The sequence below is a fragment of the Sorex araneus genome, chromosome 3 (genome assembly GCF_027595985.1).
Source record: "Sorex araneus isolate mSorAra2 chromosome 3, mSorAra2.pri, whole genome shotgun sequence".
NCBI lineage: Eukaryota > Metazoa > Chordata > Mammalia > Eulipotyphla > Soricidae > Sorex > Sorex araneus.
The window spans coordinates 95,146,729-95,163,254 of NC_073304.1; the positions used below are offsets into that span (position 1 = coordinate 95,146,729).

General features: G+C 40.7%; 1 protein-coding gene across 3 annotated transcripts in view; it reads right to left on the reverse strand.

The window, feature by feature from the left end:
• The window catches only part of LOC101552909 (transient receptor potential cation channel subfamily M member 7), a 96,677-nt gene that overhangs the window by 42,768 nt on the left and 37,383 nt on the right, over positions 1-16,526 (reverse strand). For all 3 annotated transcript variants that reach the window (XR_008629187.1, XM_055131065.1, XM_055131064.1), the window contains 5 exons: positions 14,654-14,777; positions 11,338-11,410; positions 7,352-7,452; positions 3,400-3,534; positions 1,407-1,460 (listed from right to left, as the gene is read on the reverse strand). Coding sequence is in view for 2 of the 3 variants with exons in the window: in XM_055131065.1 (XP_054987040.1) it covers positions 1,407-1,460; positions 3,400-3,534; positions 7,352-7,452; positions 11,338-11,410; positions 14,654-14,777 (487 nt within the window). In the remaining variant the exon portion in view is untranslated. The remainder of the gene's footprint in view (positions 1-1,406; positions 1,461-3,399; positions 3,535-7,351; positions 7,453-11,337; positions 11,411-14,653; positions 14,778-16,526) is intronic.

Consider the following 16,526-nt stretch of genomic DNA (forward strand, 5'->3'; position numbering starts at 1 on the left):
AGTATTTCCCTTGGTGGACGAGGGTTTTGAAGGTCTGAGACCGCAAAGGTATGGCTCACAGACCACAGAATAGAGCAAAAAGACAATGTGATGTCTCTATTTCCTGAATTTATAAAGGGGCTAAGCAACTTGGTTTTCTAACTCCCCATAAGCAACTTCTATGAGTCAAATATTCCATTTCAAGAAGGCAAACATGAATTATTCTCCTGCAAAAAATACTGCTATAAGAGTCATGCTTCTAAATGAGACTATAACTGCATAGGGAATTCATAGTCTTGAAATCAGTTTTGCAAGAAGCACTCAAAGGGCTCCTTTAAGTATAGAAGAAACTTGGCAACATGTGGGAGTTGAGTATGGAACTCACTAATGGTGCATATGGTTGCCTTCTACTAGATTAAAATGGTTAAAAACACAGCAATCAATCATCACAAATGAACTTTTATTAATACATTTTCTGATCATTCCATTTGCCATTCCTTTAGCAAATAATATGAAATAAATTTGTTATACGCCTGCTGAAGAGCAAACTTGGGCGGGGGGGTGGGGGAAATGATGGTGGTGGGACTGGGAGTATTGTATGCCTGAAGCAACACCATTATGAACAACTTTGTAACCAGTTTCTTAATAAAAAATTGTTTTAAATGGCTATGAATTTTTAAAACTATTGCTTCACAAAATACCCCAATAGAAAATTATCAGTGTATCAAGTTTAGTTGCTACAGAATGGCCTGAGATTGAAAAATCAGTATTATATATTTAGTCACTGTCAACCCTTGATTAAAAAAAGAAAAAAAAAGTATACATCGCAGCATTTTTACTGGAAAAACTTGGTTTGGGACAGCCCAGAATTACTGGTAGAACGACTGCCCTGCACCACCCCACACTGTGTCTGAGTTTAATTCTTGGCTCTGCTGTTATGATCCACGCACAACTGTCAACTGTGCGGGCAATATGACCTAGTGTACAACATACAATGAACTGGAATAATACAAAGTAACAGACAAGTAAAGAAAAGAGACAAAGAAATGTCCCCTGAAGACCATCATTCATTATTTCCCTGAATGAAAATAAAATAAATTTTATTTAAATTTTATTATTGGGAAAATTAGTTTCTTGAAACACAAAGAAAATACACTGTCAATGATCTCCTGTATGGACACTATGGGACTGAAATATTTCAAAAACTTTTATCTCAAATTACTAAAAACTCAGACAACTTGGCTTAACTGTGTACTATTCTTTTCCTTGGTTTCTATTATAGTCTTTACTCTTATCTCACAATAAAGTTAGTCCTTATTTTAGAACATATCATAAAAAAATTCTAAGTTTTAAGTTTTGGGGGAAACTGGCAAGTTAGAAATGGTTTTTACAGACAACATATTTTAAAAACAAAAATAATGTTTTACCTGTTTCACATCTCGAACAAGGTGAAATAGCATTGGATTAGTTGGACCTTGTTTCTTTAGGAAAAAAAAATAAAAGAAAACATTATTTATCTTCTAAAATGTCTTCAACAACCTTTTTTTTGTTTATAGGACTTTCATCAACTTATTTGTACAAATTACATGGTGTCAAAGTCAAATAAATTTTGTTCACACCAAGGAAGAAAAGCTGCAACAATGTTATGTTGTCCTGTTTACCATCTGTATGATGCATAATTTGTAATACTTTTATTTTCTAAAAGCCAAGCCAGGGCTGGAGTGAAAGCACAGCGGCCTTGCATGTGCCAACCCGGGTATGATTCCCAGTTTCCCATATGGTCCCCTGAGTACCGCCAGGGGTAATTCCTAAGTGCAGAGCCAGGAGTGACCCCTGTGCATCGCCGGGTGTGACCCAAAGAGCCCTTCTCCCCCCCAAAAAAGCCATGCCTATATGTGCAAGCTTCACAGACATATCTTAGATTTAAGTTTGTTGTTCCTCCAATGATGAAGGTATGTTATTTCTTGTTAAAAAAAAGTTTGTCTTTATCTTTTTGGGGGTTTGGGGCCATACCCAGCAACAGTCAGGGGTTACTCCTGCACTCAGGATCACTTCCTGCTGGCTCAGGGAGCCACATGGGATGCCGGGGATCGAATCCAGGTCAGCTGCATGCAAGGAAAGCAAGTGCCCTTCCTGCTGTACTATCTCTCCAGCCCAAGTCTATTCCCACCACTAATCAAACTTGAACCATCTGGCTTTTAATATTTATGCATATGCCATCTTCTCCTTACTACCTTATTTTCTACTTACGTATGCTTAAGACTAAATATGTTTCATTTTATAGTATTTTTATTTGATGGTAACCTATTACTTTGAAAAAACACCTAGAAGCATATTTCACTTACCAAAACTGAGGTAAAAGGCTCAAAACACATTCTTCTAAGATTTTTATTTTTTATTTTTATTTTTTTAGACAATACTTTGACCCACCAAAAACTGGCTAATGAATTCTCAAGAACTCTCAAGAACAAATTACGAGACTAACTTCTAATAAATCAAATCTATTGTTTCAAAGAAATTTCAAAGGAACCTTTTCTACCACTGTAATTGTTAATATTAAAAAGGTTATGTATCAATTCAATTTACTTTTCCATTTTGATATGAAATACTTTTATAAAATTTAACTAGGCAAACTGCATTTTTTTGGCAAAAAAAATTTTCTCTGATAGTCCGTCTTTAAATTCTGTGATCTGAAGACGAATGACTGATTATGTATAACCTATATTTTATTTTTTCTTTCTTGCATCATTCAGTCTATTCACACAGAAACGGAATATTCTCTGCTTATTCTTTCCTATATGTGAACAAATATTTTAAAACTGTTTGACACACTGCTATGACGTATTGAATCAGTTTTAGGCATTAGGGACTGTCAGTGCATTTTTCTCTGACATTATATAAGCAGACAGAAATGCAATTTTTGGAACTAGATTTTATCTTAATCCATTAATGTTTATTCATTAAACATAACTTCTCTGTATAAATAGATTTCAATAGTAGTTCTCAAAGTATGGTCTGGGAACTCTGGAGGTCTCCAACATTCTACCAGGAACTTCACAAGATCAAAGTATTTTCAAAATTAAGTCAAAATATCAAGTGCATTTTTCATTCTCATTTTCTCAATGATTATGGAATATCTTGATGTATAATACTGTAAGTTTAAATTTAAAAGCAAATAGGAGGTCGGACAATATTACAAAGATTTAAAAAAATATTCCATTAAATTTTGTACATTTTTTTGGGGGGGGGAGCAAGAAAAGGTTTAAAAAGCATTTGAAAGGTTTATTACTGTTCCTTAAATGCAATCTAATATTTTAAAATTTAGCCAAATATTCTAATACAGAAAATAACAACCTTAAGTAATGCCTTTAGAATGCCTTTTTGAAGTCCCAAGAACAAAGAATTTTAATATGTACTTACAGTATTGTAAAGTTCTTCCAGTCTAGGAATGGTAAGAAATTTATGCATGCTTACTCCATTTTCAATAAGAAGTTTTACAAATGAAACTCTGTCCATTACAAGTGCATCAAGCATAGCTTGTTCCAAAGATCCAACCTAAAAGAGTACCAAAATCAATAAATGTTTTCACACATTCTATTTCTGTAAACGAAAGATCTATAAAGAAATGGTAAAAAACATAAGCTTAACTCCTCTGGTCTCCCTCTCTGACTCAGAGTTTCCAGAAGAGTGCTCCATGACCACAATGTATGTAGATACACAAAACGCAAAAGCAAGTAGTCCTCATTTAAGATTAGACTACACAAATTTTTCTATAATTTGATTTTTTTTATTTTTTTATTTTTTTGCTTTTTGGGTCACACCCGGTGATGCACAGGGGTCACTCATGGCTCATGCACTCAGGAATCACCCCTGGCGGTGCTCAGGGGACCATATGCGATGCTGAGATTCGAACCCAGGTTGGCCGCGTGCAAGGCAAACACCCTACCCGCTGTGCTATCGCTCCAGCCCCCTATAATTTGATATTTATGTAGGGAGAAAAGATATGGCTTGTCTGATAAAAGCTAGATAATACTTTAAGGTATAGATAAACATTAATTTACGAGGCCTTCTACTGATTCAGACATGGAACAATTACTTATGAAGCACTTAGTCTGAACCAGGATTAGAAGAACAATGAAATATATTCTTGCTTTCATAAAATGCAATACAGAGATAAACAAAGAGCAAAAACACAAAGTTTGGGGCTGGAGAGAGACTACAGCAGGGAGACATTTGCCTTAGAGTTGCCAACCTGGGTTCTATTCCCAGCATCCCAAATGGTCCCCAGAACACAGCCATAACTTAACTTAGAAGTTATGTTGTTAAGGAGTAATGCCTGAGTGCAGAGCCAGGAATAACTCCTGAGCATCACCAGGTGTGGCTCCAAAAACAGAAACAAAACAAAGAAAAGCTGTGAAGAATACTATCTGGATGGAGTCACAGTGTAGTGGGTAGGGTGTTTGCTTTGCATGTTCAATTTTGCAGGTTCAATTTTGGATATCCAATATGGCCCCCCCAAGTACTGCCAGGAATAATTCCTGAGTGCAGAGCCAGTAGTAGCCCTTGAGCATCACTGGGTGTGACGCCCCCCCCCAAAAAAAAAGGCTATGAAACCAGAGAGATGGTACATGTGTAAGGGCACATTATTCTTGCCTCAGTGCCACAGTGATCCCGAGTCCTGCCAGGTGTCCCCTGTATGAGACCCTATTAAAGTAGGCAGGGCAATGAACGTCTGAGGAGGTGACACAATTAAAAATCAGACAAGGGGCCAGAACATCAGCTACATTTAGGATTTCATTAGTTCTGTTTGCTTTTTTTTTTTTTTTTTTTTTTGCTTTTTGGGTCACACCCGGCGATGCACAGGGGTCACTCCTGGCTCATGCACTCAGGAATCACCCCTGGTGGTGCTCAGGGGACCATATGGGATGCTGGGATTTGAACCCGGGTCGGCCGCGTGCAAGGCAAACGCCCTACCCGCTGTGCTATCGCTCCAGCCCCCTAGTTCTGTTTGCTTCTGATAAAACTTTGTTTAATTGGGTTTGTAAGTCTCTTTAAAAATCTTAAAAACGGGGGCCTTCTGCCTAGACGAGACCCGAGCGGCTGCACACGAGTGGCTCCTCCGTTCCTGAGTGACCATGATCCCGGAGGCCCACTAACTGCTTTCGGCACCCAGCGGCTTTTTGCAGAAATGCCTCTAGACTGTGAACTAAGCTACAGCCCCATGCCGCCCCAAGAAGGGAACGGTTTTTCTCTCTGGCCTTTCCTTTCGCCAGTGGTGTGGCGCCTGCCATCTTGTAGACCCCACTAAACAGAGGTACAAGCTTGCAGTGACACGACTTCTGGCATAAATTTCTCTGGACTTAATTACTAAATACCAGAAATCCAAAACGTGCAGCCACGCAACCTCATACGCTCTTCATTCTCGGCAATGGAAAACATATTATCAAAACGATGCCTTTTCGGCAAGTCTGATTGTTGGGGGAAAATTCCAAATAATCACAGCAAGTTTTCTGTTGAAATATTGAATGTAATCAAAGTAAAGAGAGATTAAAGTGAAAATCATCAGCTACACAGGGGGGTGGGTTGGGATGGGAGGTATACTGGGGATCTTGGTGGTGGAACATGTGCACTGGTGAAGGGTTGGGTGTTTGATCACTGTTCTGACTGAGACTTAAACCTGAAAGCTTTGTAACTTTTCTCATGGTAACTGAATTAAAAAAAAAAAAATCTTAGAACCGGGACTGGAACAATAGCACAGCAAGTAGGGTGTTTGCCTTGCATGTGGCCGACCTGGGTTCTATCCCTCGCATTCCATATGGTCTCCCAAGCACCGCCAAGAGGAACGCCTGAGCAATGCTGGGTGTGACCCAAATAAATAAATAAATAAATTAGACAAAAGAGAAAGCAAATTTGGTTTGATGCTTGTGAAACTAATGAGAAAGACAGACTTGATATATTCCAACAAGTCTGCCATCATGGCTACCAAAAAAAAAAAGCCCAGCAAAGGGGGAAGGTGGCAATATGTAAGCTAAGAAAAGCAGCACAGGGGCTGGAGCAATACCACAGCGGGTAGGGTGTTTGCCTTGCATGAGGCCGACCCAGGTTTGATTCCCAACATTCCATATGGTCCTCTGAGCACCGCCAGGGGTAATTCCTGAGTGCAGAGCCAGGAGTAACCCCTGTGCATTGCCAGGTGTGACCCGAAAAGCCAAAAAAAAAAAAAAAAGACAGAAAAGCAACATAAAGCCTTCATTGTAAGGCTCTGGCTAAATGTTATGAGATTCTCTGTCAAAGGAGAGGAAGAGGAAGCATAAGAAAAGCAATCAGGCTATAATTAAAATATTTTTTTTTTTTTTTTTTTTTGCTTTTTGGGTCACACCTAGCAATGCTCAGGGATTACTCCTGGCTTTGCACTCAGGAATTACTCCTGGCAGTGCTTGAGGGACCATATGGATGCCGGGGATCGAACCCGGGTCGGCCGCGTGCAAGGCAAACGCCCTCACCATTATGCTATTGCTCCGGCCCCTATAATTAAAATATTTTTTAAAACGGAAATAGATTATACTAGAATGATGAAAATGGAATATTTTCAAGTAAATCTAGACTGAAATATGTAAATGCACTGAAATTTGAGAACGAGAAAAGTGAAAGATGATGATAAAGTCTCTCATCTCAGAAACTAGTAAATGTTCCTTACCATTTATTAAGATATAACAAACTTAAGTGGAAACTGATCTAAATGTCCAGCAGGTTGCTATATTGATTTCTCTTACACGCAGAGGACATTTCTTTTTTTTTGGGTGGGGGGGGAGGCTGAGGGGGAATGGGGCGCATACTTGGTAGTGCTCAGGGCTTACTCCTACACTCAGGGATCACTCCTGTGGGCAAGGGGAACAATATGAGGTGCAATGGATTGAACCCCGGTCAGGCTATACCCAAGGCAAACATTTATCCACTGTACTATTGCTCTGGCCCCCATGATTCTAAGATTTTATTTTTTTGTGTTTTTTTTTTTTTCTTTCTGGGTCATACCCCAGATGCACTCAGGAATTAGTCCTGGCGGTGCTCAGGGGACCATATGGGATGCTGGGAATTGAATGCAGGTCAGCCATGTGCAAGGCAAATGCCCTACCCGCTGTGCTATTGCTCCAGCCCCAATTCTAAGATTGTTTTTTAAGAAACTTACAAACCGAATTAAAGAAAGCTTTATCAGAAGCAAATAGAACTTACAAAATCCTAAATGTAGTTGATGTTCCAAATGTGTTAACCTAAACAAATTTTATACTTTAGCAGATAAAAACACCCAGGTAACAGCTCCAGCAAAATTTTACTATTAATTCAATCACATAGTGCACATAGATTATGTACATACCAGCCACTGCTGTCCATAAACAAATACATGATTTTTGGCAATGTCAACTCTATCCCATGCCAACGTAAGGATAAGCTGGTCAAATGCAGATGCATTGGTACCTAACCAAATAAAGAACAGAGACAACAAGTTCATGAAAATGTGAGTACTGATTAGTTGTTTCATATTCTCTTATTTTACATAGCTGGTGTCAGTCACTCTTCAGAGGCAGTCTGATTCAGTGAGACAAGATTACCCCCAGGTTTGAAGACTTTCAATTTCCAACTACAGAAAAGACATTGCCTCATACACTGCAAGTAATTCAACAATAAGAAATTCAAGAATAATTTGTTTCTAACATAGAGGTAGTACTAACTTAGATTATGAAAAAAGTCCTTACTGGTGCTTTTTTGCATCCAGAGAAATAAATATACTTTAATTCGTGTAAAAAAAAAACATCACCACCACCACCAACAACAACAAAAACAGTTCACAAACTGAGCATAAATCATACACATTAGTAGCCTACCTTAGTCTTTTGAAACAGTGTGATATTTGGTTTACATTTGAGTTTTTGGTGAGTACGTTTTTTTTTTTTTTTTTTTTGCTTGTGTTTATTTAGAGCAATTTTGTAGGAAAAAAAAACACATACTTTATTTTCTGCAGTGCCAGAGCCTTAAACATATGAAGCAAGTACTCTACCAAAGAATTACATTCCCAGTTCCAATTTTTGGTTTTGCAGTTCTGAGGACAGAACTTAGGGATCCTGGAATGATAACAGACATTCCATCACAGAAGCACGTCCCCAGCAGGACTTATACTTTAATGATTCTTCTTCATTTGCTGTTTCTGGGACACACCTGACCCTGCTCAGGAGTTACTCCTAGCACTCAGGAACTTCTCCTGGAGGTGCTCAGGGGACCATATGGGATGCCGGGGATCTAACTGAGATTGGCCGTGTATGAGGCAAGTGCCTCACCCACTGTACTATCTCTGGCCCCAAAAGCTTATGTCTTAAATTTACTTTCTTTCTTTCTTCCTTTTTGGGCCACACAAGGTGGTTTTTATAAAATGCTCCCAGTGCAAGTCTTGTATTGAGGTTCTCGCTCCAGGCTATATTCAGGGGATCATGTGGTGCCAAGCAATCAAACCAGACCTGTGACATTTAAGTTTGCACACTGGCCCTTTACGCTAACTTCTCAGCATTGATTGATTTCCACAGCTTTTTTTTTGTTCCCAGTGGTGCTCAGGGACTGCTCCTGGTAGTGGTCCCATTACATCGTGATGGGAATCGAAGCCAGTGTTCAGACCCATCCCCCAAGTCCTCATGGGTACCTTAAAGAAAACCTTAACACTGATCAAATTCCAAAACTGCACCTGAGCATGTGTGCTATTCTGCTAATGTCTTTTCTTGAGGAGAGACTCCCATCAGTGCTAAGTGCAGGGAGACCAAAGGACTCCTGGCTCTATAAAGTCTGACAGCGCCAGAGGCCACCTGGGTCACTTTAGCAGTGCTGGGTGTGGGCCACGAGGGACCAAGGATTGAGCTCAGGGCCTGGTTAACGTGAGTTAAAACCCTGGCACTGGATAACTTTCATAGAAGTTCTAATGAACTTTCCCATAAGGCATTCATGGTTTTCTTATAAATTTTTTTTTTTTTTTTTTGCTTTTTGGGTCACACCTGGCGATGCTCAGGGGTTACTCCTGGCTCTGCACTCAGGAATTACTCCTGGCAGTCCTCAGGGGACCATATGGGATGCTGGGAATCGAACTGTGTGCTGTGTGCAAGGCAAACACTCTACTATCGCTCCAGCCCCTGTAACAATTCTTTATGATTTCTTCTTGTTAGCAGTTCTGCCACTTAGTTTCCTTATCTAGAAAATAATAAAAAGAACAGATCTGCTCTTCAGGCCCCTGTAAGGTTAAAATGTAATAAAGAGGGGCCAGAACAATAGTATGGCGGGCAGGACATTTTGCCTAGCTTGTGACTGACCCAGGTTTAATTCCCTGGCACCCATATGGTCCTCCTGAGCACCATCAGGAATAATCCCTGAGCACAGAGCCAGGAGTAAGCCCTGAGTGCCACCGAGTGTGGCTCCAAACCTTAAAAAAAAGTTCTGATGGGTATAAAGCACTAAAAGCACAAGAGGCAGCACACATACATGGGGGAAAATATGGCAAATATTGGGCTTTTTCTTCTATTTTTCTTTTCTTTTTTGCTTTTTTTGGGTCATACCCGGCGATGCACAGGGGTTACTCCTGCCTCTGTACTCAGGAATTAACCCTGGCAGTGCTCAGAGGACCATATGGGATGCTGGGAATCGAACCCAGGTTGGCTGCGTGCGAGGCAAATGCCCTACCTGCTGTGCTATCACTCCAGCTCCTATCTTTCATTTTTTTGTTTTTTGCTTTTTGGGTCACACCCAGCAATGCTCGAGGTTACTCCTGGCTCTACACTCAGTAATCACTCCCAGCGGTGCTCGGGGAACCATATGGGATGCTGGGGAATGAACCTGGGTTGGCCGTGTGCAAGGTAAATGCCCTACCCACTGTACTATGGCTCCAACTCCCCTATTTTTCACTTTTATGAAATTTCAAGATCCTTTCCCTTTTGTGATTTCTTGTTTCCCATTATTTATAAATTATTTTCAAGATGATATAAAAACCTTCTGTATTACTATAATATTAACTGAAATTAATTAGATGTAATATTTGATAAATTCTTTTTACATTATTTTTGTTTTTTGGGTCACAACTGGCAATGCACAGGGGTTACTCCTGACTCATGCACTCAGAAATTACTCCTGGTGGTGCTCGGGGGACCATACAAGATGCTGGGAATCGAACCCAGGTCGGCCACGTGCAAGGCAAACGCCCTACTGGCTGTGCTATCGCTTCAGCCCTGATTGATAAATTCCCAGAGCTGCCAACAGAATGCTTTCCTGTTCAGCTACTGTGGTTTCACTTCAAGGCCCTGGGGTAGAATACCAGTTTACTTCCTAATTTTTTAAAAGAGATTTCGTTATTAGAACGTTTGCTGTATCAGGTAGACGTATTTGGAAAGATGAGAAGAAAACTTTAATCTGCATGAGTATAAACCTTTAAGTCCCAGAAGATAACCACCAGTTTTCTTTCCAAATTTCTCAGGATGAAAATAACATTTTTAAAATGTTATCTTCAATTTCTATCCATTAATACCTTCACTGCACTATTTTTTTTATTATGTTAACATTTGTTTAAAACATTATGTACGTTTTAGGAGTACAGATTTTGTTTTAATTCAACATATGCATTTACAAGATATGATCACCACCCCAAAATCTAGTTTTTATCCACCATGATAAAACTGATTCTCATAATCAGGTACATCCAGCCTTGCTCCCCTTTCTCATCTGACCATCACTATTCTGTTCTTGTTAAGAGATTTTGCTTTCATTTGCTTTTTTTAAAAATTCTTTTTTTGCATCTTCCACAAATTCATATTAAACATTTATTTTTCATCATTTAAAATGTTACACATATAATCTTATGGGCTCAAGAAATGTGACTAGAGGCACATTCCTGCTATAAACCTAAAATGTATTCTATGAAATAAATAATAAATAAAACTGGAGCAATAGCATAGTTGACCCAGGTTAGCTGACCCAGGTTCTATTCCTCCGTCTCTCTCGGAGAGCCCGGCAAGCTACTGAGAGTATCCTGCCCTCATGGCAGAACCTGGCAAGCTCCCCGTGGGGTATTCAATATGCCAAAAACAGTAACAAGTCTCACAATGGAGACTTTACTGGTGCCCACTCGAGCAAATCGATGAACAACGAGACGACAGTCCTACAGTGTTATGAAATAAAGGTGAAAAGTAACTAGTACCCAAAAACAAAAAACCCCAAAATAGTTAATATTGTGTCTGTAAAAAAACTATTGAAAAATTTGCTCCCAATTAAAAGGTACAACCTACTATGAATAGGATATAAATGAAAGATATTATGAATAAAGTTCTTAAATCTTACCTTTAAGCAGCGCAGTAAGTATTGCTACATCTATTTCTTGCTGTTCATCTGATCCAATGTGGAAGACAGTGATCTATTTAAAGATAAATTTATAACATTATGCTTTTATATTTTATTCTATTTTCATTTTTGTGTGTGTGGTTTTTTTGTGTTTTTTTTGGGGGGGAGGGGGAGGCACAGGCATGACGGGAAGTCCTCAGAAAATGTTCCTGTCTTGGTATTTGGGTGTTGATCCTGGCAGTACTTGGTACCAGGGAACTGAATCCTGGACCTCACGTGCAAATCAGGTACTCTGGTCTTTTGAAATGGCTCCCAAGTCCTCACTTTTTACTTTAAAAGTTGAGGCATAAAGTATCATAAAACAAAAAATAGGGGTCAGAGAGCATGCACAGGGGCAAGACACATGCCTTGCCTGCAGCTTACCCTGGCTGGATCCTCGAATAGCATCGTCCCCTGAGCACCACTGGGGTGGCCGGGTAATCGCTTGCAGGACAGGGCCTGAGCATCTCATCACCCAGCCCTCCCGCTGAACCACACACCTGGTGAGCCAAGATTTGTCAGTCACCCCCTTTTTATTATATTTTTGGCTCTGGGGGGGGTCACACCCAGTAATACTCAGGGGTTACTCCTGGCAGTGCTCAAGGGATCATATGGGGGTGCTGGGATCAAACCTAGGTCGGCCATGTGCAAGGCAAATGGCTACCTGCTGTAGTGACCCTCTTAAAACAAAAACCGAAAAAAAGAAAAGTCATTCCAGACTATATTGGACATAATTTTCTGGGGACATTCCTTGATCAGAAATAACTAAGAGCAATGAAAGAGTTACGATTTACCAAATAAAAATGACATCTATGCTCAAAACGTTTGGTGTCCTACTGTAGCATTGCCTACTCCCAGCAATATTCAGGGGCACTCCCAGTTCTGTGCTCAGGAATTACTCCTGGAGGTGCATAGGAGATGCCGGGGATTGAGCCCAGTCGGCCATGTGTGAGGCAAGCGCCCTACCCACTGTACTATCACCCCAGCCCCAGCTTCATTTGTTTGTAGTAAATAAATGTAAAGAAGGCCCTGGGAGAGCTCAGCAGTGGCTCACCAGCTCTGCCCTCGTGAGGCAGTGACTCAGGCCCAGCACTGCCCCTCATGCCCCCGTGTGACCCCAGTGCGACCCCAGTGCCTCTGCTATTCGGGAAGCCTGGATCACCATCCATGCAACTCAAGAAGGTGATCCGCAGTGAGCACAGCAATCAAAACAATTAGAAATAGGGAAGACAAGAGCATAAATAAACTTTAAAATAAAGCATGAAGACACAGCAGGGCTGGGGTGTAATTCAACGGCTGAATGCAGCCCCGAAGGCTCAGGTTAGATCTCTGCCACCAGACGACCTCCCAACCACCACCAGGTATGGCCCAAACCCACCCAAGAAAGTTATCTCTAAGCCCGTAAGGCTGGAACAACAGTATAGTAGGTAAGGTGCTTGCTCTGCACGTAGCAACTAGGGTTTGATTCCTTGGCACCCCACATGGTCCCTGAGCCCCACCAGGAGTGAGTCCTGGGCACAGCTGAGTGTGGCTCCAAAAAAAAAATAAACAAAATAAATAAAATAAAAACTTAAATCCATTTTCAGATGACTGAAATGAAGCAGACTGACATTTGACTACTCATTAAGTAGAATACAAATCTCAAGATTATGTGGGGCTATAGCCTAATAAGTCTGTCACATACGGAAAATATCTGAAGGCAAAATACAATTAAAAAGGCACTTATCATCTCTGTAGCAAACCACAACACCCAAAAAGAGAGAGTGAGCAAATGGGAATGCCCTGCCACAGAGGCAGGGTGAGGTGAAGAGGACTTGGTGGGGTGGTGGGAGGGATGCTGGGACCATTGGTGGTGGAAAATGGGCACTGGTGGAGGGATGGGCTCTCGACCATTGTATGACTGAAACATAAGCATGAAAACCTGTAAGTCTGTAACTTTGTCTCACGATGATTCACTAATAAAATAAAAATTTTTTAAAAAAGGCATTTACTGGGGATGAACAAATGCAGCTGACCCAGGTCAATCTCTGACACCTCATCGAATACCCTGAGCAACTGCCAAGAATGGTCTCTGACTGAACGAACAGTAGTAAACCCTGTGCATAGCTAGCTAGGTGTGGCTCAAAAACAAACAAACAAACAAACAAACAAAAAGCACTTATTACAGCTACCCTGAGAAATATCACAGTTTAGCCTCATTTATCTTAAACATGTTCAAAAACACCAGTGTACAGCTGGGCAAAAATCACATCAATATAAAGTTTATTTTATAATGAAGTGTTTAGTATTACATAAATTTCTTTAATATGAAAGTGAAAACAGTACCATAATTCAAAATTTAAAGTACAATTTCTATGCCATGCACAGAGCTTTCAAGTCATTGTAAAACTGAAAAATAGTTCAATCAAACTATTGTAACTCTGGGATCATCTTCCGCTTAAGGGTCCCCCCTCATTCCATTTTACTGTTTTTTTTTTTTTGTCACTGCAATGCCAACGGTTAATTCAGGGCCTAACACATACGAGCCTTGGGCTCTATCCCTAAGTTATATCCTCAGCCCCTTTGCCTGTATTTTAAAGAAGTCAATCATAATTTTGGAGTTTCTTCTTGATCCTGACATAGTGTGTTGAGACCTAGTTGTCAAACTTACCCTAAAATATAATATAAATGTTTTAATAACATAAAAACAAAAAATAACTAGTCCTCCTCCTAGGAGTCTGATCTTTTAGTTTCAATAAAATATTTTTAAATGATAGTCTTATAAGATTATGAAAATTTTATAACATTATTATTGATTTAAAAAAATTTTAGGGGCTGGAGGAATAGCACAGCGGGTAGGGCGTTTGCCTTCCACGCAGCCGAACCCAGCCGACCCGGGTTCGAACCCCAGCATCCCATATGGTCCCCTGAGCACCGCCAGGGGTAATTCCTGAGTGCAGAGCCAGGAGTAACCCCTGTGCATCGCCGTGTGTGACCCAAAAAGAAAAAAAAAAAATTTTATTTTTGCAGTGCTGAGGATTTAATTCAAGATCTCAGAGCTGAGCACAGGATTAAGCAATTTTAAACCCAGGGCTGAAGATACCTCAATGAGCTAAGTACATGTGACACCCAGCACTGTATGGTCCCCCAAACACCATCATAAGACACTGTAATTGTGAGCTAAATGTAGCTCCTCAGCATCACTGGGCAAATGGCCCAACAAACAACTTAAGACAGTATCTTAAGACAGTATCTTAAAAGAAAGGAAAAGAACCACACTTTGCTTAAGTTTACTTACAAGCTCTTTTCTTTTCATGCACTCCATCAATGTCTGAAATAAATGAACTGCTTCACTCTGGCCAAAGTTAAATGTTTTCTTGATGGTTGAAATAATATCAGGCTCTGCGGCATCAGGAAGATTCCTGGAATATGAAGAAACACATCCTGAGTTATTGATTTCAATTTCATGTTTGGTAAACTCTAATGTGAAGTCCATGTGGGCCACGTTAAGACCTTTAGAAATATTATATCATTAATAAATATTTGATGTTGGGTTAAATTTGCTCTTAGTGAAACAGCCATTATACCAACAAGGGAAGGAAAATGGAAGATATATTTGGTGTGGGGGCCACACCCAGCAACACTCAAGGCTTATTCCTGGCTGGCTCAGTGCTCAGGAATCACTTCTGGCAGTGTTTGGGGGACCATATGGAATACCAGGAATTGAACTCAGGTCAGTCACATGCAAAGTAAACGTCTTATCCATTTACTCTCTCTCGGCCCCTGAGTTTTTTGGTTTTTTTTTAAATCCAGGCATGTATTGGGTTGGAGTGGTAGTATTGAGGGTAAGGTGCTTGCCACACACATGGCCAACTTGGGTTTGATCCCTGGCGTCTCACATGTTCCCCCAAGACCTACCAGGAATGATTCTCCCAAGATCGGGCACATTCAGGGTGGTGTGGTTGTAGACCAGAAGTGATTCTTCAGCTCAGTCAGGAATAAGCCCTGACCACCACTGGGTATGGCCCCCAAAACAAGATAAAAACATTTATTCCAATATCAGCACCCAGTATAAGTACTGGGGGAGAAATCATTTGTATTTTTTTTGAAGGGGAGATATGTTCCTGTGGCGCTCAAGAGCCACAAGAGTAAGAAGAAAAAAAAACACCAAAAAATTGGGGCTGGAGCGATAGCACAGTGGGTAGGGCATTTGCCTTGCATGCGGCCGACCCAGCTTCGATTCCCAGCATCCCACATGGTCCCCCGAGCACTGCCAGGGGTAATTCCTGAGTACAGAGCCAGGAGTAGCCTCTGTGCATCGCCGGGTGTGACCCAAAAAGCAAAAAAATAACAACATACTACTCTTCTATCATCCTTTTTCCATGAATTTTGATAATGTTCCCAAGCTGAATACACAGGTATCAATCTTACATACCTACAAACTATTCCACTAGTCTGTTTGAAAACTGCTCTATTTTGTTTTTCAACTTTTACTATTACACAATTTTGTAATTTTATACATGCTGATTCACACCAGCACAAATACAAAAAAAAGAACTGTTAGTCAATAAATATGTGTTTCCCTAAACATGATAGATCTTGTAAAACTATCCTCATTCGATGTTGCATCAGACATGTTATTTCCTCATGTCATAAGGTACTGTAGTAAACTTGAAATTTTTGTGCCTTAAAAAAAATGCGAAGAGGGGGCTGGAGCAATAGCACAGCGGGTAGGGCATTGGCCTTGCACATAGCTGACCCAGGTTTGATTCCCAGCATCCCATATTGCACCTCTGAACTCTGCCAGGAGTAATTCTTGAGTGCATGAGCCAGGAATAACCCCTGTGCATCGCCAGGTGTGATCCCCAACCCCTCCCCCCCGCAAGAAAGCAAAAAGACCACTATGACAATAATAGCTGGGATGGTCATGCTGGACAAGAGCTAGGGTTAAAGGTAGGTAAGGGATATTCCGGGTAACCTTTCAGTAGCAATACTGCAAACCACAGTCCGAAATCGGGGGCGGGAGGGGGAAGGGATGAGAAAGGGAGGGGGGAGGGAAGACAGAGAGAGGGGAAGAGAGAGAGGGAAGGAAAAAGAGAGGGGGGAGAGAGAGGAGGGGGGGAGAGAGGAGACGGGGAGAGAGAGGAGAGAGAGGAGAAAGAGGGAGAGAG